Source organism: Typopeltis vanoorti, chromosome 2 (assembly GCF_054136105.1).
Source record: "Typopeltis vanoorti isolate ZY-2024b chromosome 2, IOZ_Tvanoo_1.0, whole genome shotgun sequence".
NCBI classification, from domain to species: domain Eukaryota; kingdom Metazoa; phylum Arthropoda; class Arachnida; order Uropygi; family Thelyphonidae; genus Typopeltis; species Typopeltis vanoorti.
The window spans coordinates 571,730-596,068 of NC_143550.1; the positions used below are offsets into that span (position 1 = coordinate 571,730).

Below are 24,339 nucleotides of genomic sequence, written 5' to 3' on the forward strand. Positions count from 1 at the left end.
GATCAAGTTCATGTATTTTATACAGCACCTTTTCTGGGTGGAGAAGACTTTTATGCCATTGCTAAATTTGATTGGTCTTGTGTGGCCGGTCTTGAGGCGAGAGATCATGGTAGTGTAACTGCGATTAAACTTGGAGTTGATGGTAACTCCTGGATTTTCTGCTGAGTACCAGTTGTGAGTCATATCCTGAAGAATTGTTCTTTTTGTGTTTTCTTTTTGGGTGGTTTTAAAAAGATCGAAATCTGTGGTATCACTTGATGTTGCGGCCATTTTTGCTACTTCATCTGCAGTTTCATTTCCCTTTAATCCCACATGGGATGGAATTCATTGGAAGATTATTTCGGAATCCTTATGTAGTTTGTTCATGTTTTTGCTATGTCTCTAAGTATATCTTGATGGCTAGTGTAGCAGTTCTTAATAGCTTGAAGGACTGCTAAGGAATCTGTGAAAAATATAAACTCCTTTGGGTTTTGTTTGTCCAAATATTGCAGTGCTGTGTTAATGGCTATTAATTCTGCATGGTATGAGTTGCATCTAATACTGTTAGTTGTTTTTAGTTCTATATTATGAGAGCCATAGATGAGTATGCCACTCCCAGAATTGCCATTTGGATTTTTGGAGCCATCTGTGTAGATCGTTATTGAGTCAGGTCCGTATTCTATTATTTTTGAAAGGGCTAATGATCTCAAGATTTCAGGGTTTTCTAGGCTTTTTTTCTCGTGTTTCTCTATTTCAGAGTTGATAACTATATTTTTCCTGTCTTGATATGGAGGAAATGCTGGGAAGTAGACTATTTTATTTGGACAATCCAAGGGAATTTTATTTTGTATGATTTCATGCATTGTTGATTTTTTCTTTATTCTATTTGTTGGTTTCCAGTTTTTAAAAAGTTCACTTGTTCTATAATGTGCAAGGTTGGCTCTTTTTTCTACAAATTTGGTTAGATTTTCATGCCACCTAATTTTTAAAGGAACAAGGTTGGATTCGAATTTTGCTATTTTTTCCAGGAGTTGTATTCCTTGGTCCACATATGATTTTAGCTGCATTTTTCTGAATTTTTATAAGCTTGTCTAAACTGGTTTGTGATGTTTGCATCCAGATATGCAAAGCATAGTCCATTATGGGATGGATAATAGATGTTTATGTGACTTTTAAGGTTTTAGCATCAGCTCCCCACTCTTTACCCGAGATATTTTTCATGATATTTAGTCTTCTTTTTTGCTCTGACTGCAACATTGTTGATATATTTATTGAAGCTTAGCAATGGATACAGAGTAACTCCAAGGTATTTGGGGTTTTCATTAAATGTAATTAGTTGACTGTTTAGCTTAATCTTTGGTCTCCACTTTCTGAGGTGGTTATTAGTAAATTACTAAATCAGATTTCTGATTTAGTAGGGTTAATTTTGATTTTTTGGTTTTCACAGTATGTAGTAAACTTTTAATGGCTTTGTTTAAGTGACCTTCTGCTGTTTCTAGGTAGTTGTGAGCTGAGAATGGGACCAAATCATCAGCAAACATAGCTATCTTTGTTTCTTTATTTATATTTTTATCTAAGTCATTTAAGTAGATGGAAAAAAGGAGTGGGCTCAAAATGCTACCTTGAGGGAGTCCCTGTCTTATTTTCACTTTCTTGGAAAAGGTATTATTTATTTTAACTCGAATTGTTCTTAGAAAGTCACAGATCCAGTTAAGAACTTTCCCTTCTATTCCAATGTGACAAAGTTTGGAAAAGAGTTTCTGCCTCCACACCTTGTCAAAGGCATTGCTAAAATCTATAAAAGCTGCAATGGTGGATTTGGTAGGTTTGGTCTGGAAGTTATCTTGAATTATCTGGGGTTAAGTAGAAAAGTTGATCAGTTGTTGAGTGATTTCTTCTAAAGGCAACCTGAAAATTTGGTAGTATTCTATTTTTGTTTGCATAGTAATTCAAACATTGGAGTATCATTTTTTCCATTAATTTGCCTGAAATTGGTCTATAACTTCCTCGTTGGTCTTGCGGTTTGTTAGGCTTTAAGATTGGTATGATTGTGGATGTCTTTCAGAACTTTTCCTTGTTTTAGGCTATTGTTGTATAGGCGAAGTAGCCAATCTAGGGCTAGGGAAGGAAGATGTTTGATCATAAATCCTTTTCTAGTATTCATCTCTAGTTTGCTTATTTTGAAAATGAAAGCCAAGGTATTTGCGATCTCCCTATGTCAGTTTTGATATTTCCATCTGGATCTTTTAGCATGTTAGTCTCACTTGTTGGTAGGTCTCTTTGTAAATTAGCAGTCAGTTTCCCAAGTTTGGTATCTGAAGTGTTTGGATTTAAGTTGTGGCAAAATTCTTGCCACCTAGTTCTTTGTAATATATTATATTTTTGTTTAATTTCAGCATTTATCTTGTTGTTCTCAATCCTGGTTTCTGGAGAGCTTCCAATTTTTAAGATGTTAAATAATTCATTTTGTTTAGTTATTTTACTGGCAAGTTCCTGGCAGACCTTTGTGTAGTTTGAAATAATTTTTCTCCTGTAGCCCTTTGGGATACTTTCTTTGCTGCATTTAGGATAGTATTCTTCCAAGTTATATAGTCTTTGTCTAAGTCATCATGGTATATGTGATCTTTCAGCATTTTACTTACTTCATCCTTGTATTTCTCCCAATTTGCCTTCTGGAAGTTCCAATGATATTTTCTTTTTTGGATGGGTCTAGTCATTTTTGGGTTCAGATTGATTAATATTGGAGTATTGTCGCTTCCTACTGTTTCCAAAACAGATCAAATAGCTTTGTTGTGAAGATCAGGAGATGCCGCAGTGATATCTAGGGCATCTTTTGTACCATAAGAATGAGACATAAATAGGTTCTCCACTGTTGAGAGTTATTAGTCCTGTTTCATCTAAGAAATTACTCAGGTTTTCTCCTCTTGGGTTTATTTCCTCAGAACCCCATAACCGGTGTTTGCTATTCATGTCTCCTAAGATAATAGAGTTTTCTTTAATGAGATGGGATAGGTTGGAAAGATTTGGTCCAGGTTTGTCAGGAGGATGATAACAATTGAATATGTTTAATGGCTTTTTACTTGGTTCCAGTATTTGGATTCCTTGTATTTCAGTGCCTTCTGATACTATGTCTAACTCAACAACTTTATAAGTTTCGGATTAGTGTCAGAAGCCCTCCTCCATTTTGGTCCGTAGGCCTATCTTGTCTTATGATTTCATAGTTTTTAATGTTTAGTCTGTTGGTTTGTCGAAGTTTGGTTTCGTGGATGCAGATAATATCAACATAATGTTTGTCAGTTAGTTGTAATAGTTCATTTAGTTTTTCTTTGCTTGCTGGGGTAACGATACCATTTAAATTACATTGGATGATATTAATATTTCTTCTAATGGGTGGAATCATTTGCTCATTTCTCAACTCCAACATAATTTCCAAATCAAGTGTCACGTCAGCTGCCCCGTACATGGTAGCATAAGTATAATCACTGAAATTTGTCTCCATGACGGGGAAAAGAAGAAATGCTGCTATTGTTAGATCATCCAGAGGGCACCACGAGGAGGTGACAGTCAGACTTTGCCCTCCATGGCTTTGTATTGCATTAAGTTTTAATGATTTTAATGTATTGCACTTATGTGTATAATAAATTTTTGTTCATTGAAACTCAGTTGTCTGAAATTGCCATTCAATGCACCGCTTGTAATAATGTACAAATCTAGCTGCAGGGGGGAAGAAAAAAATTTAGTTGCGAGTTCAAGGTCATGCCTGCATAATTATTTCACACCTAAACATATTTAGGAAATTGCGTCTTGTTTTGATTTTCTTTCATAAACTAAATGTCCTAAATGGTGTAGCTAGAAAATATAAATGTTTTAGGTATAGTTTCTGGGAAAATTCCCATGCTACTCCTCTTAAACACTATTATTATAATAGTGTTTAAGATGATGTTCCAGTGATGGTCAGTCGACCGAAACAGTCCACACCCCGTTAACCCCCCCCCCCTCCCCTGACCCAGTTTCCACATAAGTAAGCCCTTCTCTCCCCCCCCCCCACAAAATGCACCCCTAAACACAATAATATATACATATATATATACACACACACACACACACACACATACATACATATATTACAGAATGATCATTGACTCGGTTAACATACATAATTTTATGAAGAATTAAATGACTCGAACCGAGATTTAAGTAAAAAGGTTTTAATATAAACACACTACTAGTTTCGGCCTGTAACAGCCTTCAGGTGACATTATAAAAGAAAAAACACTAAACATTGAGGGTTAAAAGACTATGAACAACACAGACAGTCTTTATACATAATTAGCATGAAAACGTTGTAGTTGTATTTGAAGCTATTCTTTCGTTTGTTGCGTTGTTGGGAGAGTGCGTGTTTGCTGCATCACGTGAACGCCAGTACATGGTTACAGCTGAATGACTATCTGGGAGCTTGTAGCTTAAGTTGTTATTTAGATGAACAGGATTGAAGATGATTTCTCTAGATTCCACAATTTTTCTCTCTATTTCGTCACTGCAATGGAAGATGTTAGTAGATTTTTCCCAGCAGACTTTGTAACTTTGGTTATCATCATTAGGATTAGCCGAGAAAAGGATATGACTTGATAATGCACTCGCTCGCTGTCTCTTGTAAGTAATGTCTCTCATGTGTTTTTCCATATGCATTTCGACAGATTTGTCTGTCTGTCCGAAATAAGGAATATCGCAGTCAATAGCCAACATCAAAGTATTAAGTTTACTGCTGAGCTTGAAACGGATAATTCCTTGCCTTTTCTTGATGTCAAACTGACTCGCTCTTCTGATAAACTAAAAATATCGATATATAGAAAGCCCACACATACCAACAGATATCTGCACAGTCAGTTTCATCATTTCCCTCCTCATAAGCTTGGAATAATTTCCACCTTGGGACATTCTCTTCTTGATAGCCCAAATGAACTGCTTACAGAAATAAACCATCTGAAAACTTCTTTCAAAGTTAATGGATATTCCAAGAAAATCATTGACAAATTCCTTCTTAATCCTCCTAGACATCACTCAGAAGAAACAAATACATTCAAAGGCAATATATCTATTCCTTACATAAGTACTGTTTCACACAAATTAGCAAAAGTTCTAAGGAAATACAATATCAGAACCTTGTTCACTCCACTTCCAAAGATCCATTCCTTAATTAGCCCCAAAATCTTGTCATCATCAACTCAAATGCGCTGGTGTATATAAAATATTATGTGACTGCGATATTCCTTATTTCAGGCAGACAGACAAATCTGTCAAAATGCGTATGGAAGAACACATGAGAGACATTACTTACAAGAGACAGCGAGCGAGTGCATTATCAAGTCATATCCTTTTCTCGGCTAATCCTAATGATGATAACCAAAGTCACAAAGTCTGCTGGGAAAAATCTGCTAACATCTTCCGTTGCAGTGACGAAATAGAGAGAAAAATTGTGGAATCTAGAGAAATCATCTTCAATCCTGTTCATCTAAATAACAACTTAAGCTACAACCTCCCAGATAGTCATTCAGCTGTAATCATGTACTGGCGTTCACGTGATGCAGCAAACACGCACTCTCCCAACAATGCAACAAACGAAAGAACAGCTTCAAATACAACTACAACGTTTTCATGCTAATTATGTATAAAGACTGTCTGCGTTGTTCATAGTCTTTTAACCCTCAATGTTTAGTGTTTTTTCTTTTGTAATGTCACCTGAAGAAAGCTGTTACAGGCCAAAACTAGTAGTGTGTTTATATTAAAACCTTTTTACACCCCCCCCCCTCATTATAAACAACCTTAAGCAGGATCATGAAATTGGAAGACATCATGGAATCAAAACAAGGCATGTACAAAAATTTTTCTGCCTCTTTTATTCTGATATAATTGCCTTCTATACTCACCCATAATGCCCTAATATATATATATATATCCCTTTTTTGAGTAATAATAGCCAATGTATTTAAAATAAGCCTAAACAAAAACAGGCTGTAATAGCTGTTATTATAATAATAAATGTTTTAGGATACTAAGATTTCCATCAGATTGGCTCAAATCTACATTTATCACTGTCCCAAGAAACCCAAAGAAAATTCCTGTGGTGACTTCCGACTTATTAGTCTAATGAGCCAAACATTAAAAATATTTTTGAAAGTAATTCAGAATCGCATTTATAGAAAAAGTGAAGAAACTCTAAGTGAAACACAGTTCGGCTTTCGGAATGGATTTGGTACTAGAGAGGCCCTTTTCTGTACCCAAATATTGATACAAAAATGCATAGAAAAACAGAAATCTGTCTTATGTGTTTCATAGATTTTGAAAAAGCATTCGACAAAGTCAGACACACTAACTTAATAGAAGTCCTTCAACAAACAAGGCTAGACGAACAAGACATAAGACTAATAACAAATCTGTATTGGAATCAGTCAGCTACCGTTCAATTAGACAACATTACCACCAATGATATTAACATCAAAAGAGGAGTGAGACAAGGATGTGTGCTCAACATATCTTTAAAAAAGCATTGGAAGAATGTCCAGAGGGAATCACAATAAATGGAAACATTGCTAACAACCTACGATATGCAGATGACCCCGTGCTAATTGCAGATAACATTATGGATCTCCAAAAACTCATTGACAGAGTATACATAGAAAGCCAAAGAATGGGAATAAATATAAACATCAACAAGACAAAATACATGATCATCAGCAAACATCCAGCCTTATCAATGAAACTGACACTCAATGAGAAAAATATTGATCAAGTGTCAAGATATAAATATCTTGGTTGCTGGCTTAATGAATGGTGGGATCCAGAAATAGATATAAAGACAAGGATTGAAGTTGCAAGGCAGTCCTTCATGAAAATGAGAACACTATTCTGCAATAAAGACCTAAACATGGAAGTCAGATGCCTAATGCTGAAATGCTACGTGTGGTCTATTCTGCTCTATGGAGTTGAAACATGGACATTGAAGGCGACAACCATCAAGAAAATCGAAGCCTTTGAGATGTGGCTATACAGAAGAATGCTAAAGATATCATGGACAGAAAGAATTACCAATGAAGATGTCTTAAAATCCATTGGCAAAGTTAAACATCTTGTACAAATAATCAAGAAACGAAAAACATATCTTGGCCACATCATGAGAAACAGCAAATACCAACTTCTACAAACTATTTTGGTAGGAAGAATTGATGACAAAGGAACTAGAGGAAGAAAAAGAATATCATGGTTTGACAACATCAAGATGTGGACAGGAAAGAGCAGTGCACAACTGCTCAGATTAGCACAAGCGCGCAGTTTGTTCGCCAAGATGGTCGCTGACCTTCGATAGAAGATAGCACAATAAGAAGAAGAAGGATACTAAGGGGAGCAAGAACTTAGATACCTTGTATTTGGGTGATATCATCTGTAGTAAGAAATTTGTTACAAACAAGATAAAAAAAATAAACTTGTAAGAGGAATTAACAATTATAGGACGGAAAAAGGGGGACACAACAATAGCCAATGAATCTACACGTAGATTGTGCAAAAGAAATGATGTTGAATTTGTGGATCTGTAGTATCTGTTTGATGGAAAGAAGGATTTGTACAATGCAGATGGACTATATCTGAATGACTTTGGTGTTAGATGTCTGGAGAGAGCTTTGTTCACTGAGCATGCTGACATGCAAATTCAGGAAAACTTAAGCAATTAGGGTGGAAGCAAGTGAGTTTGTGTGAAGGCAACTATGAAGCAAGTGAGTGAGAGAATGACCAAGTGAGGAATCTAGTCTCTCAAGCAAAAATATTTATTAGGTTAGTTAATTCAGAAAGTAACGATGGGTGGGGGAATAAAGGAATATTGCTATTTTTATATATTAATGCCAGAAGAAACAAAAGGAACAAAAGGCATGAGTTTTTGGCATTGATTAGTGCAACCTCGCCAAAAGTTACAGGCATTAGTGAGACTTGGCTAACAGCAGATTATGTAGTTACAGATTCAATGTGAAGGATTTGGTATTTTCAGGGAATAATTGAGAATACAGGATTGAGGGAAGAGTACTGTTGATGATAGCAGACGAATTGCAGCCAAAAAGAATAGGAGACAAATGGGAGGGTGGCTGTTCATTTGAAGCAATCTGGTGTGAGATTAAGACCAGTAAGACAAAATATACAGTTGTTGTTGCTATAGGCTAGTAAATTCTGCAAATGATCTGGAAGACATGTATTGCCAAATTAGTACAATGAGTACAGGTCGAGTGATTATTATGGGGCACTTCACCTATGGCGATATAGACTGGAAGGAAGAAAGATCACATGGCAGAAAGGAAAGAGAATTTATATATCTGCTGAGAGATAATTACTTAAGGCAGCATATGATGGAGGGGGCTAGGGGTGAGAGTATATTGGACCTGGTCATAGGATTAGAAGAGCTATCCATAACCAAGTTCACATTGCCTCCAATTGGTGAAAGTGACCATGCAGTCTTGACTTGAGGAATACTCTATCAAGAAGGGATATTTGTGGAACTACAAGGCAGGTGATTATGACATGCTTAGGAAGAAGCTCAAATCTGTACCATAGCATAAAACAATGAAGGGTAAGGATGTTAGTAGTGAATGGGATACAGTTAAGGGTCATCTAGAGGAAGCAGTATTAAATTGTATACCTCAGGTAAGAAGGATTAATCAGGTAGGAGTTAGATAGATGAGAATTATCATTAAGCACGAGCTGCAGAAGAAGAAAATGTTGTGGAAGGTATATAAAGAGATTGGTGACTAACAAACTCATTAACAGTACAAGGTTCAGGCAAGAAAGGCAAAATCAGATTATGAGAATAATTCAGCCAAGCAGGCCAAGGAAAATCCCAATGAGTTCTTTTATGTGGCAAGTAAGAGGAAGAATGGCGATAGAAGCTTAACGTTAATGAGTGATGATGGTCAAGAGGAGACGAAAGCAGATAAAATAGTTGAGTTACTGAGTGACCACTTTGCAAGCATATATCTTCCTAGTGAGGTTACTGCCTTAACCTTTTTTGACAGAAACTAATGTGGGAACTGAGGTGAATGAATTGGAGGTCCTTACGATACTGCAGAATCTCAATGTAAATACAGCTGTGGGATTAGATGTGATATCAGCTAGTTTTGTGAGAATGTGCAAGAGAACTAGCATTCTTCCTCTAAGACTACAGTAGCAAATTATAGACCAATCAGTATCTCAGGCACGGTGGTAAAAGTATTAGAAAAATTGAAAAAGATAATTCAAGAATGGGTAGATAAAAATATGATACTGTATGAGGGTCAACATGGCTTTGTGACGGGTCGGTCATGCCTTAGTAATTTACTAACTTTTCACAATAGAGTAACAGCTAAGTTGAATAAAGGAAATCGCTACACGATGATTTTGCTGGAAGCCATTTGACATTAAAGTAGTATATGGAGGGTCAGAACTGAGGCAAAAGCAGGTGGCTAGTGGTGTTGCAAGGTTCAGTGCTTGGACCATTGCTGTTTAATTTATAAATAAACAATGTAGGAAATAACCTGAAAAGAAATACTCAGTTGTTTTGCTGATGTTGCAAAATTAGGTAAAGTAATAGCTAATCAAGGCGATGTGTAGAGCTTGCAGGACAATTGAAATAGGCTGTCAGTATAGACAAAAGTTAATGGATGTCAGTTTAATGTCAAGAAATGTAAAGTTATGCACTTTGGGATAAATAGATTACAAGCTGTTTATCACATTGATAGCACTGTACTCCAGGAAATAAATGAAGCTAGAGATTTAGGGGTAGTGGTAGACAGAGTTAGAGGAGAGTGTAGAGGACATATTGCTAAGGTAGCCCATAAGATTAATTGGCTATTGAAGAACACAGTAACAAGTAGATATAAAGAAGAATGACAACTTTCTTATAAGGCCTTGATATGCCCACATCTGGATTACTGTGCTCAAGTCAAGAAAGAATGCTCTCCACTGCTTCCTCATCCCCAAGGGTTTCTTGGGGATGGGGAAGCAGTGGAGAAGATTCAGAGCCAAGTGACCAAGATGGTGAGTGGCCTGTGGAATGTTTCCTATGAGGATAAACTGAGGGTGTCTGGATTGCAGACGTTGGTTGATAGGAGAAGAGGGGATTGATAGAAACATTTAAGTTGCTTAAAGGTTTTTTTTTATAGGATAGATGCAGTGAAAATGTTTGAGCACTTGTCTAGAGGGACCAGAACAAGGGGTCATCCCTGGAAGTTGAATAAAGGTGTCGTCATTAGAGGTGTGAGGACTAAAGTTTTTGCTTGGAGAGTGGTGAATGAATGGAATGGGTTGCCAGAATTAGTTGTGAATGCTTTTTCTGTTAATAGGTTCAAGGAGAAGTATGATAGATTGGGTCTCCTGCAATGAGTCTTCGGACTCCTTGGAGGTGTCCATATAATAATAATATTGTCTCACTCTGGCATACCTTTTCTGTGATTCTCTTCCTGTTATATTTTACCATGCAGATTGGGATTTCTTTTTGCACTGGGTGAGTGTGAAACTTAGATTATAAAAGTGAAAATATTCATTATAAATTCTTATTGTATGGAATATTTTCATATTCTGAATTTACTGAAAGGAAGAAGGGCTGGAACCATAATATCTTCTTCCTTGGTGAAGAGTGCTTAATCAGGGAAGTTCTGTGCTTATGCTAAGTAAATAAGAATAGATGAATCAAGCATGATACCCTATAATGATAAAATTATGTACTATATAATTAACCAGTTACATTGGTTATTTATGCATAAAAATTGCATAAATAAAGGGACTGTTGAAGTGACATTTGACCCATCATGTAAAGCCACACGAAAAAAGCTATTCTCAGTTCAAATCTAGTTGCCATCTACCATAGCTTTTTCTAATCCTTTCTTTGACAGTTCCCAAGTTAGTCAATCTCAAGCAAAGGGCTAGTGGTTTTTCCCTGTAGAACCCACAGTATTTTAGACAAATGATTGGTGCAGAATGAACTGCCTTCCAAGTCTCCAAACATTACATAGGTCTAAAAGAGCCTTGCTTACTCCCTATATGGAATAAAAGGCATTTTTTGTTTTCAAAAAAACATTTATTTTTTTGAAATAATAAACAGTTTATTTTATTTTTATTTTTAAGTAGACAGACATGTTTTGTGAAATGAAATGTACCAATTTATCAAAATAAGTTGTGCAAAAATTAAGGTGCTAATTTTTTTTCCAGGAAATTGATTTAAGCATTAGTTATCAATATCATTCATAATTTAAAAAATTACTAAATGGTTATAATTTTTTTTTCCCCTAACTATCTTTTGTTTTATGTGATTTATTCCATATTGAAATGAAATACATTACAAAGTGAAATGCACTTTCCCATTATCTTTTATATCTGATTTATTAGGTATTTGCTAATGCGTGACTGCTGGAATTGGTTTTCCCAACAAAGGCCTACTTTTACTCTATTGGTTGCAAATTTGGACAGAATTTTGACTCTTACATCAGATCAGGTATGTGTCTATCCTATAGAATGCCTCTTTTCAGTTAAAAATTAAATCTTTCAAAGAGGAGGATTCATGATTATTTATTACATAATAGGATATATTTATTTATCCTATTATAAAATAATACAAATAAATAAATATATAAAATCTTATCTGCCCATGATACTAACGTACTTTAAATTTAAAACTGTCATGGGTGGGAGTCTCTTTTTCTTATCATCATCAGCTATTTTCAGTACGTTGCCAGGATGAAGGCTTTTCTTCCCATGGAAATTAATGCAGTAATTCTTTTTTTCATGATTAGTCATGTCTTCAAGTGATATATGCTCAGCTAATTGCCATTTCAGATGTTGTACTCTTTCTGTAATGTCACTTTGATTTCCTACCTGAGTATTTTTTTTGTGATGTCAAGTATTGCATCTTTCCTGCTAAATTTTGTTCTTAGTTTTTAAGTTTCCTTTATGTTTAATGTCTCCTTGTTTTGCATGGCTACAAGACATTTCTTTTTTATGTATAGTGTTGAATGTCTACTGCAATTTTCCAAATGTTTTCCAGCCTAGCACTGTTTATCTTTTGACTTCCATGGTATATTGATCCACCGATATCCATTGTCCTAAGTACATGTAATGATTCACTTGTTCAAGTTCATCACCATTGATTTTATTATTTCTGGTTCCAAGTAGCTATTGAATATAACTTCTTTAGGGTCCTCTTTAGGTTTAAGACAGCTGTTTGGCTAGCAACTTGGTGTCCATAGACAAGAGTCTGTAGTTACTGTGGACTTGAAGTAAAAATAACTGTCATCTGTGAAATGTGAAAATGGCTTGAATATCTCCCATTTATCCTTACACCTTTTTCCTTCCTGATCAAGGAGTTGGAATATTTCTTTTAAACATGCTGTGAATAGTTCTAGGGTTATCACCTTGTCTCGTGCCTCTCTGTATTTCCATACCGGAAGTGTTTCCAAAAGAATTGTCGCTGATTTGATGGTACTTATATATGGATCCTCCACTAGTTGATTTCATACTGCCTTAAATATTGTACATGGTTTTACCAAATCACAGGATTATCATAATCAATAAAACCAAGACATAATGGAAGTTGGCATTCATCATGACTTTCAGTAATTGTTGCACAACTTGAATGTAGTTCACTATGTCAATGGTGCACATGTATTGAGTTGCATAGAATGTTGCTGTCAGTCAGCCCCAGGATGCAGAGTAGACAAAATTAAAAACACTACACTGTCAAAATACGTGCGTATTTTGACAGTGTAGTGTTTTTAAGGTCCATGTCAAGATGCTAAGGAAAGATCTATCATTAGCAGACAAAATCCCTTTGCTTGACAAAATAAAAAGCTAATCATCTAATACCAATCATCATCATCTTCTCTTCCATCATCTATGTGGATGATGATGAGGCTGATTGAACTCTTTCCACTTTTGTCTGTCCCTGAAGAGTCTGAACAATTCTGTCCAGTTTGGTGTCGCTTGTTGTGATTTGGTTTTCAGGTCCTCTTTTATTTTGTCTATCCATCTAATTCTGGGTCACCCTTTGGATCTTTTATCTTCAATCGTTATATTCAGGGCTTTAGATGATAATCTTTCTGTTCCCATTCTAGTCGCATGGCCAAATCATCGCAGTCTTAGATTTTGTCTACTATTGTTATTTCTTGTTTTAGTCATTTCCTTATGTCTCTTCGTTTCTTAGTCTATCCAGCAGAGATACCCCAAGTAATCTTGTAAGCCACCCATTTCAGTAGTTAATAATTTTTCTCTTCATGAGATTCTAACATTCACTCTCATAGAGGACCATTGTTTCATAGATTATGATGATTCTATGTTATTTTCGACCATTTAAACATAAGAAAAATTGGCATAAACTGGATTTTATTGGCCGAGGGATTTCAATTGATATTAAGTAAGAAATACCAACAAGTTTTGCCAACTTAGCTGTTTGGCTTCTTCAGGGTGAATAAAAGAGATACAAAACAATTTAAACACTTAAACTGTTCATGAAGGAATGAACCAAATACAATTGTATTTTTTACAAATACAGAAGAACGCATACATTAAACTCATGGAGTGTGTATGATGTCAACTGTTGTTATGCAGGAACATTCTGTAATTAGCAGTGAAATTTAACTCTGATGTGCTTAATGATTCATAGATTCTTACTTTTGTTGCTTGTTTGATGTCTCTTGACTTCCATGCTTGACTGATTTGTCTGTTTATATCTTTTGTAATTTCACCACTGTACTCAATTACTCCACCAAGGTAGGCGAAGGTTTCTACCTGCTCTAGATTCTTACTATCAATTTCAATTTTTAGATTGGTTTTTTTTCCTATTTTCACAATTTTTGTTTAATCCAAATTTTTTACATTCTTCCTTTATTTTATCAGAATTTTGTTGTAGATCTTCTAAATACCAGATATGACTGATAATTAAAATGAAATCATTTTTGAACTGCAACACGTCAAACTACCAAGAGTTTTTATGCATTAACCGGCCATGGTGGATGAAATAGTGATACCAAATTGCACTTCTTATCCATGTTAATCAATAGGTGTTACAGAATCGTATCCAGATTTTGCTGAACGTCTATAGACGTTATGGCCGGTTCAAGTGTTAAGAATAGCCTTCAATGTTACAATAAAAATGAAGATTGAGAGGATGCAATTGTTGAACAGATTGCAGCAAAACACCTACAGACCCAGGAAGTAAAGACACTAAAGACAAGGAAAGTAATGAGGATGACACATCTGAAAACATGAGTGAGTGACTCACCAGGAAGCCAGGAAATTTATTGATGAATTATGATGCTACGTTATGCAAGAAGGCAGCCCTTTATCTGAATTTAGATACCTGTGCTGATTTGTTCAGTTGCAGTCTAAAAAAGAAACACATCAAGGTACACCCAATAAATTACATATTTTCTCTAAATAATATTTAGAGAATATGCTGCTTTGATAGATACCTATTAACCTCTTTAGGGATACTGACACATACGTGTATATATTTTTTTTCTTTGTTTTTTTAATAAAAACATGATTAACAAAGGTATACTGAAAATTTGTCTATTTTTAACTTTTTGTGATATTTTTAGCTTTTTCCATAAAATTTCACATCATTGGGACAGCCACTTAATTGGGACAAAGTTTTCTAGTCCCGATGTGTCCCAGTTAATCAGAATCCACTGTATTTATTTATTTTCATATGGTCACATGATTAGGTGAAGTATTATTACATTTTTTAATCTTATTCTATTCTGCAATTTGGCTGAAGTGCTGAATATTCAACTGAAGCATAATTAATTACATTGTAAACATTGCAAATTAAATTTTATAAACTTGTTTTGAACAAAAAAAATGCTAATTAAAATTTTTTATCAGTTTTTAATGAGTGATTTTGTGTGTGTGTGGGGGGGGGGGAATATTTGTTTATAAAATTTATTTTAGTTTTGGCTGAATGTTCGGTATTTGGTGCTTTGACCAAATCCTGCTGCAACGCATTATTCCTAATTATGAAGGAGCTTTTGAGAAAGAGAACATTATGGATGAGATATAATACACCTCAGTAGCATGAAGTGCATACGGTTCAGGTTTGGAAAGTAATAAGTGTAAGAGAAATTGGCATATGAAAGTAGATTGCCAGAAGCAGTAAAGCAAAACCCTAGATTGGTTATATTTTGTAATAGGGGACTACATTTAGTAGACAGAGATGCTTATATAGTGCTAGATAGTGTATTAGACAGATGCTCATACAGTAATTTATCTGCATTCTGCTAAAGCATTTCATCAAGTACCATATGTTAAACTACTGTTGATATTAAGCAGGAAAGAAATGGCTGATCATTTGATAGCTTTGGTTACAGGGATGGTTGACTTACAGGAACCAGCAAGTTGTTTATGGGATGCAATCTTGTGAAAAATGAAGATGACATGTAGGGTACTAGCAGGTTCTGTTCTGTTATGGGACCAGTGCTATGTTTAATTTTTATACCAATGATGTAGTTTGGGTTGTGAAAGGAGATATTCAATTAATAAATTTAGTTTAATCCTTTATCCAAGTGTAAGCAAACAAAGTTTATGCCTGAAAATTGAATAAAGGATTAAACTAAATTTATTATAGTCTAACCAAGTGCAAAATAAATTTCCGAGATATTCAATTGTTTGCTGATGACACTAAATAAGGAGGAGCATTGTCAGTAAGTTCTGCTGTAATGTTCTTATACAAGCGAATACCAGAATCAATATTTTACTGCTTTGAACTGAAAAGAAAAGAGATGTCAGCTCAATATTGCTAAATGTACAGTTATGTACTTTGGCAAGAGAAACGAAATGAGGTTAATCATATTTGATGAACTTTGCTTCTGGAGGTGGAGAAGGCAAAAAAATCTTGAGGATCTTGGTGGATAAAGAACTGAAATTCAAAGAACACATCACGAAAGTTGTAAGAGTTAGAAAACTGCTGCTATGATGCAAAAATGCTAACGTGTATGGATAAATAGGTGATAGTTCCATTGCAGGGGTTCCCAACCTGTTTGTTTCATAGAGCACATTCTAAAATACCAATAGGGCGACGGGCACCATCCATTTTTTCAAGCAAATTTTTTGAATTCTTTTGTTTAATGAATACATACAAAGTTTACATTAGAATCAAATGTTTTATTACTTAAAAGTTTACATTATATAAAAATTTAAATATATGTATGTAAGTTAGTGTGATCTTTGGCATTGCATTTCATTGGCCAGTGCTTCATAATTAGGAGAATATGATAATATTCCAGTTCTTAACCAGTCATCAAGATGTTCATCAGTGAGTCGTGATCTATATTTTGATTTTATGATATTCATGGTTGAAAACAATGATTTGCAAAGGTATGTGGAACTGAAAAACGATTTTATCTTGTACACTGCTCTTTTTAAGAATGGAAACTTTTTCCTATCCACTAGATTCCAGAAGTTTTCATCTGTTATATGGGATTTTAGCATAATGCCATTCTGAAGATCCAAAATTTATAGCTCCAGTTTCTTCAGCATTTACTTGAACAAGCTTTGCAATGCATGCAGCTATTCCCATTAAATATAATTAAAATAGCTGCATGAATTATTGCGTGATTATTTCAAACTATACGGCACACGGGTGAACAGTGGTGGGCACACACAAATTGGTCGACGGGCGCCATGGTGCCCACGGGCATAGGGTTGGGAACGCCTGTTCCATTGTATAAGGCACGAATTAGGCCTAATTTGGATTTTTGCACACAGATCTGGACACCTGGCTATGTTGGTGATAAGGAAACATTAGAGCACAGAGGTGAATAGCTACCATGTAATCATAAATACTGTTGCAACTTGAACAGTGCATAAACCTTTAATCTATCAGTAAATCATATACAGCTTTCAGCACATAGAAATCATGAGTATAGCAGCACTCAATTCGAAATGTTACCCTTTTGCCTTCACTTACTCCTGAAGTCTGTAAGGTCACACATTGATGGCAGCATACATAACATCCACTGATCATTCCAAATCCACCTCCAGGCTGGCAATGCTGAGATGATTCTTGCAGACTACTCCAAGCTCTGACCACAATTTGAAGTCCAAAAGATTCAGATCGAAACTTCCAGATGGCCAGTCAGATGGTGATATGTGGTTGAGCACATTCGCCTCCAACCACTGTTGTATGGTCCTTGCCTTGTGTGCAGGGACTGTGTCCTGTTGGAAAGTTTACTGCCTACCATGAAACGAGGTATTGTTCAGTACAATGTCCTGATCCATTCTGGTGAAGGTTTTTGACCCCCTTTCTCACAGAAATGCAACTTGGATACTCTCCTGATACGTCACCCCCACCACCACCGAATCATCACTAACATGGGGTCCGAATCCTGGGTGTTGTGGCATGTGCTGTGCAACCAGTTCAGTAATTTAACCACCAAAACAAATTGGGTGTATGCCCCAGGTGGTTGCATCTGGGGCATATACCCGATGATTTTGGCAGTTAAACGACTCTTCAATGGTGAAAATCTTCTCCTCTGTGAAGAGGATATCTCTGTATCCATTGTTCACATACTGCCAGAAAAGTGCCATTGATTTTATCACCCTATCCCACATAAGTTTAATGTAGGAAGTTTCCAGTAGAATGACGATAAGCGCTTACTTCTAGGTCATTAGTTAGTATATGTGACATTATTTTCTGCAAAATGTTCATCTCACGTGACATCACTTTCTGTATTCTCACAGGATTACAATGGACACATATCTTCACAGCCCTCACAAGCTGTTGCATTAGGATGTAACATGATCCGTCAATCAGATACATCTTCTGTTATAACAGTTAATAGTCCGATACACAAACATTCTGCTAATCCCGAGTATTTTTAGCGCGTTGAAAATAACAGGTGGCTCCAACCTTGCGAAGTACTATCACAGCTATATGAATAATCTCCCCACTGCAAGTTAACCCACAGCTAGACAACTCTCTCTCTCTCTACACTGATAAACACACAAATGTTGTCTGGGCACAGCGCCACTAACAGAACTAGTGAAAATACTAGTGGTGGTGGTGGTGACCGGTAGATGGCATTGGTGGATTGAGCGGTGGAGACAGAGTTGTAGAGCAAGTGCCCTCCCTCGATGAGTCTATGGACTCCCTGGAGGTGTCGCGTAGTAATGATAAAAATAAAATAATGGATTATGCAAGAACAAGAGGTCATCCCTGAAAACTCTACAAATATCATATGAGTAAGGAATATAATGTGTGGTTATGTGTTATATTCCTTGCAAGTTATAAAAGATATTTTTTTTTTTGCCTGATGACTGGAAAATGAGTGAAGTGCATTGCTGGAGTGGGTGGCGAGTGTTCCAACCCTGAATGTATTCAAGTATGATAATTATTGTGGTCTGTGAATGCTCAATCTCCTGCAGTGAGCCTTTGGACTCCATTGAAGGCTTGGAAGTAATACTAATTACATGGGACTACATTTAGTACAGAGACTTGGAATTCAAGAATGCCAGATCTGGTGATGACATCAGAAAATTTGGCAGTAAATTTTCTGATATGCAGAAAACTGCCGAACATGGAATTTTCATTTAAGGGAGTATATGTGAAATTAGAAGCATATGATTATGACAAGCTGAGGAGCTGGCTTGGAACAGCAAATCATAAAAATTTAAAGGTGAAAGATATTAGCAGTGCATAGGAGATTGTCGTAGAATGTTTGAACTGCATACCCACAGTCAGGATGATACATCACCGAAGCATGTTCAAGAAGGATGACCAGTATGTTAAGGAAGGACAAAAGCTAATTATGAGAAGAAGCTAACTGATGAGGCCAAAAGAAATCCCAGGATTATTTTGCTATGTAGCAAATAAAAAGGACTATGGAAAGAACTTGAATGAGTGCTGATGGTAGGATACGTCAGTCAGTCAATGAACAAAGCAAATGAACCAGTTGAATTACTAAACTAATAAATAAATCATATCTATCTACAAGTTGCCAAAAAGGTGTCACACCTTATTATTTACAGAAATTTCAGTGTCACCAACTGATATGAGAATAGAGGTAGATGAATTGGGCATGCATACAGAATTGCAGAATCTTAAAGCAAATACAGCTATAAGATTATGGGAAGTTTTTTTCCACTTGGTTAGACTATAAATTATGTATTTAGTTTAATCCTTTATCCAAGTGTTAGCAAACAAAGTTTGTGCCTAAGGTATCTTCAGAACTGGGGCAACTCGTGGCAAAGGTGGACAAAGCTTCACATCACTTGCCTTAGTATCCCATAATGCAAAGCACATTTCCTTGCAGGCGTATAATGCTATGTATTATTGGAAGGGTCACTACCCAGACCAGTGTCCATGTTTAAGTCCGGGGTTACCTCTCCAAAAACTCTTGGATAATGAACAACCCGCAGGATCAAAAACTCAGCATTGTTTCCCTCAGTAACAGGCTCACCCTGTCACTGAGAACTCTCAGCATTGGCTCTACCCCGTGGCAGGCTCATCCCACCACTGAGCAGAGCTGCTCATATTTCATCTGAGGTGGTAACAGCAACAGCCGTGCTTCAGTTAGCTTCATGGGCTACAGCATCGCCATTACCCCCCCTCCCTCACCACCACCACCTGGGTAGCAGCAACAGCCATGCCTCAATAAACTTCATTGGTTACAACATTGCTATCCACCACCCAGGCATCCAACCAGTTCTCCCAACGTTGAAGCAATGCAGAAGTCATATCTACCTATATGAGTTGCCAAAAGGTGTCACACCTTATTATTAAATTACTCATGTCATTTTTTTTTCCCACTTTGTTAGACTATAAATTATGTATTTAATTTAATCCTTTATCCAAGTGTAAGCAAACAAAGTTTGCACCTGAAGTATCTTCAGGACTGGGGCAACTCGTGGCAAAGGCACACAAAGATTCCCATCACTTGCCTTAGTACCCCATAATGCAAAGCACATATCCTTGTGGACATGTATAATGCTATGCATTATGAGAAGGGTCACTACCCAGACCAGTTTTGACCTTTATTGAGGTCTCTTTAGTGAGAGCTAGGCCCAGAGGTGATACCAAGGTTGAAGCAATGCAGAAGTCATATCTACCTACAAGTTGCCAAAAAGGTATCACACCTTATTATTAAATTACTCTGATTAGAGAAAGATGTTGGAAGTTTTTGGGAGACCCTTCCCATAATTCATAGTATTATATATGTCTGCAAGGAGATGTGCTTTGCATTATGGGATACTAAGGCAAGTGATGTGAAGCTTTGTCCACCTTTGCCACGAGTTACCCCAGTCCTGAAGATACTTCAGGTGCAAACTTTGTTTGCTTTCACTTGGATAAAGGATTAAACTAAATACATAATCTTATAGCTATAAGATTAGATGGGATATCAGCCTGAAATTTGAGATTGTGCAAAGGAAATGTAGCTTCTCTGACTATGCTGCTTATTTAAACCACAATCCTAGGAAGGTGTCTAGAGAGCAGACAAGATGATAAAATAATTCCACTGCATTTTGCCTTGATAATTTATTCTCTTTATATAATAAAGTGACAGTTGTGTGAGTTTGATAAAGGAAAGGCACAGTGTTTCTGCTGTAATTTTCAAAGGATTTTATAAGAACACAACATAGAATTCTGTTACATAAATGGGAACAAATGAGGATAGATGTGAAGATGATTTTGATCGAAAAATATGTGGAGGAAATGAATCTAGGAAAAGCAGGTGGCTAGTGGTTACTTCTGGGGTCAATACTTGATCCACTGCTGTTTCATTTGTGCACAAGTGATTTTTTTTTTTTTTTAAATATTGAGCCCATACACGAGGTTGGTTGATCAACCTAGCGTACATTAGTACTACATATGGGTAGTGGGTTGGGAAAGGAGAAACTTGTTTACATATGATTTAAATGACTGCATATTGTATTCCTTGTGAAACAAACAGGAGGAAGACTGTTCCACAATACAGCAGTTGCAGGGATGAAGGAAGAGGAAAAGAAACTTGTTCTGTGGGTTTCAAGGTGCACTGTGAAGGAATGTTGAGCAGCAGCTGCACATGTTCCAAAAATTCCCATGGAAACAATTTGCAATATGTGTAATATTGCAAAAACCAAACACCTGTGCAAAAGTGGGGGAGTGAGTTGGTAAAAGATGGGTCATTAATAAGTCTAATTGCTTTCCTCTGTATTGAGTCAAGCATTTCGAGGGAGCTTTTAGGAGCCCCACCCCATGTGAATGCAGTATTCAATAGCTGGGCGGATTTGTGATTTGTATAAGGTTCTATTCAGGGGTGCAATAACGTTTTGAGCAAAAGAGAAATCCTAGTTTTTTAGAAGTTGAGGATGCAATGATTGCGATGTGTTTATGGTAGAGGAAGGTGTATCAGATGAAAGGAAGGAGTGCAATATGCTGTCATCTACAAAACTGTGTATTGGGTAACAGGAAGAGGGTTGGTGAGAGAACAGAACCTTGTGGAACCCTGGCATTAGTTTAATGGAGAGGATAAGAAACCATTCACCACCACACACACACATCCAATAGAAAGTTGGCAATCCAACTACAAAAGTCCTGAAACATACCAAATGATGGTAGTTTGCTTAGTAAGCCTTTGTGCCAGGCCTGATCAAATGCTTTGGAGATATCAAGTGCAACCAGTTGAGATTTGCCAAACTTCTCCATGGCATTTGTCCAGAGATGGGTGACATTATTATTATTTGACACCTCGAGGGAGGGCATCTACTCTTCAACTCTCAATCTCCACCACCCACAATCCACCAACACCATCACTAGTATTTTCACAGACAATCACAAACATCCAAGCACATGGCGGGATTCGAACCTGCAGCCTTTGGCCTGGAGAGCGGATATGCTAACCACTCGACCAACCAGGCAGAGTGGTTAGCATATATGAGTAGATCTGTTGGTCAGCAGAGATGAAATCAATACTAGCGGTTGTTTATTAGGTGGGTGCCTTCAAGGTGGCATAGAAGTTGGGAATTGATGATTTTTTCTATTACTTTAGACAGGACTTAGGTGAGTGAGATAGGGTGGTCGTTGGATGACAGTAACTTGTCATCCTCCTTGGTGTGACATGAAATGAGTCATTCAATATTCAGTTATTCAATCCATATATTGAAAATATTCTGTTATTTTTCAATGTTGTAAAGCTAGGAAGAGCAATAATCCATGAAGATGATGTAAAGGTCCTGCTTAAATAAATGGACTAATAATGTTGGAAGTTTTTTTCCACTTGGTTAGACTATAATAAATTTAGTTTAATCCTTTATTCAAGTGTAAGCAAACAAAGACAACTGAGGCAACTCGTGGTAAAGGTGGACCAAGCTCTCATCACTGCTTGTCTTAGTATCTCCCATAATGCAAATCACATCTCTTTGCAGACATGTATAATGCTAGGTATTAATGGAAGGGCCACTACCCAGACCGGTTTCGACCTTTATTGAGGTCTCATTTCCATTATTCTCGTTCTTCATTACTTCCACCTTAATATCACCACCTTTTGGGTGGTGATACTAAAGTGGAAGTAATGTTATTCTGCATTTTTTTTCTATATATAATTTTCCCATTCTTTTGGATCCAATCATATTATTGACTGTATTTTGCAATTTTCTCTGATTTATGAACTCCTGATTTTATATAAGAAAAATTGAAGGGATAATGATGCTTTCTTTCTTCATCTCAATGGTTTCATTAGTTATCTATTTTTTTGTAGTAGCTGTATATCAGTATGTTAGTACTGGTCTGGAAACATTGTAGATTATTTGTTTTGTTTGTTTATGTTCTTATTCTTCCAGATTGAGACAAACATATTCTACTGATTGTTTTTATACCTCATTTTGATTGATGCTATAGTTAATTGTAGTCCTATTTTATTTAATTTTGACTGTTTAGACTTATAGGAAAAGAAAACAATAATAGCCTGCCTTTTCTAGATGCTGTAATCATGTCTTCCTAGTAGCACACTTTCTTTCTCCAAATCCACCAACACAGGTGGAAACATACAGACTTTCTCATCATCCTCCTCTCAACAATAGAGGCTCCAATCTCTGTTTTACCCAGGCTAATCTTATAGCTGAACTCTCCTTTACTCACCAGATCTTCTTGTCCAGTAGTTACAATGCCAAAAAAGATCAACAAATTACTTGTTCCTCACATTACTCTTAACAATCAGACGATAGCAATCCTATCATTGTTGCCTGTATTGGGACATATTAGAAAAAATAGCCAGAACTTTAAAAAAAAGTGAAATTTTTGCACTGCAGTTCATTACTGTCAGTCAGATCTAGCTGACCATACCTTGTACATAACCAAAAGGAAGCAAACTACTATGCTTCACCACAACAAATACAAACTTGAAAGTCTTTTTTTTAGAGTCAGCAGCAGGTTTAAAAGACTAGCCAAATCTTAATAAATATGGTTGTATTAAACTTCCCAAGACTTTGGGGAACTTTAATCCTTAGGCCTCAACATGCAGATTATATCCTTCACCTCTCCCACCAATAGCACCCATAGAAGCTGCCCCTCATAGAACTTCTGGTTTTGTCTAATTTTTCCACTTATTGTTTTGTGTGTTTTTGCAAGTTTCATTGTTTCCCTTTTGATAGCAAGGGTATTTTCAGTAATTCTTGGTGACTTTCGTGATGTGACACATGTTGGCAACTCATATGGTAAAATATAACTTCTGCATCACTTCAACCTGGGTATTTACATCTGGGTCTACATATCCACTGATGAGACCTCAACAAAGGTCAAAACCGGTCTAGGTAGTGCCCCCCCACACACACACGCATAATGTATAAAGCACCATATATGTCTGCAAGGAGATGTGCTTTACATTATGGGAAATACTAAGGAAAGTGATCAGAGGTTACTCCACCTTTACCACGAGTTCCCACTGTCATGAAAGGTTTGCTTACACTTGGATCTGCCAAAACTTTATAGTTTTTATATTTGGCACGAAATTCTTGTAGTTTTTCTATTCGGCTTGGAAATGTTGGATTCAGTATCCACTTAATTTGAATAATTTTGCATTGCCAAGTGAAGCCTTTTGGCTCTTTATTTTCAGTCCACTATATTAATTAAATATTTTAAACTATGTATACGTGTTACTTATCCAGAATGAATAACAGTTATCTCTTAGTAAATGAAGATGATAATCTCAGCATCTCTGCTTTGTGCAGGTGACATTATATACTCTTAAATAAATCCAGTACAAGTCTGTAGGATTCCCTGACTGAATTGAATAACTGCTGTAATAAATTTGCTATGGCAAATTAAATATGGAAATAGACAACACAATTACAAAACTGGTATAGCAGAAAGTCAAAGGAATA

General features: G+C 36.3%; 1 protein-coding gene across 2 annotated transcripts in view; it reads left to right on the plus strand.

Annotated features, from left to right (window-relative positions):
* Nucleotides 1-24,339, plus strand: part of LOC150108773 (fibroblast growth factor receptor 1-like) — a 560,046-nt gene that overhangs the window by 519,491 nt on the left and 16,216 nt on the right. For both annotated transcript variants that reach the window (XM_090410064.1, XM_090410055.1), the window contains exon 17: nt 11,380-11,485. In XM_090410064.1, coding sequence (XP_090266190.1) covers nt 11,380-11,485 — 106 coding nt within the window. The remainder of the gene's footprint in view (nt 1-11,379; nt 11,486-24,339) is intronic.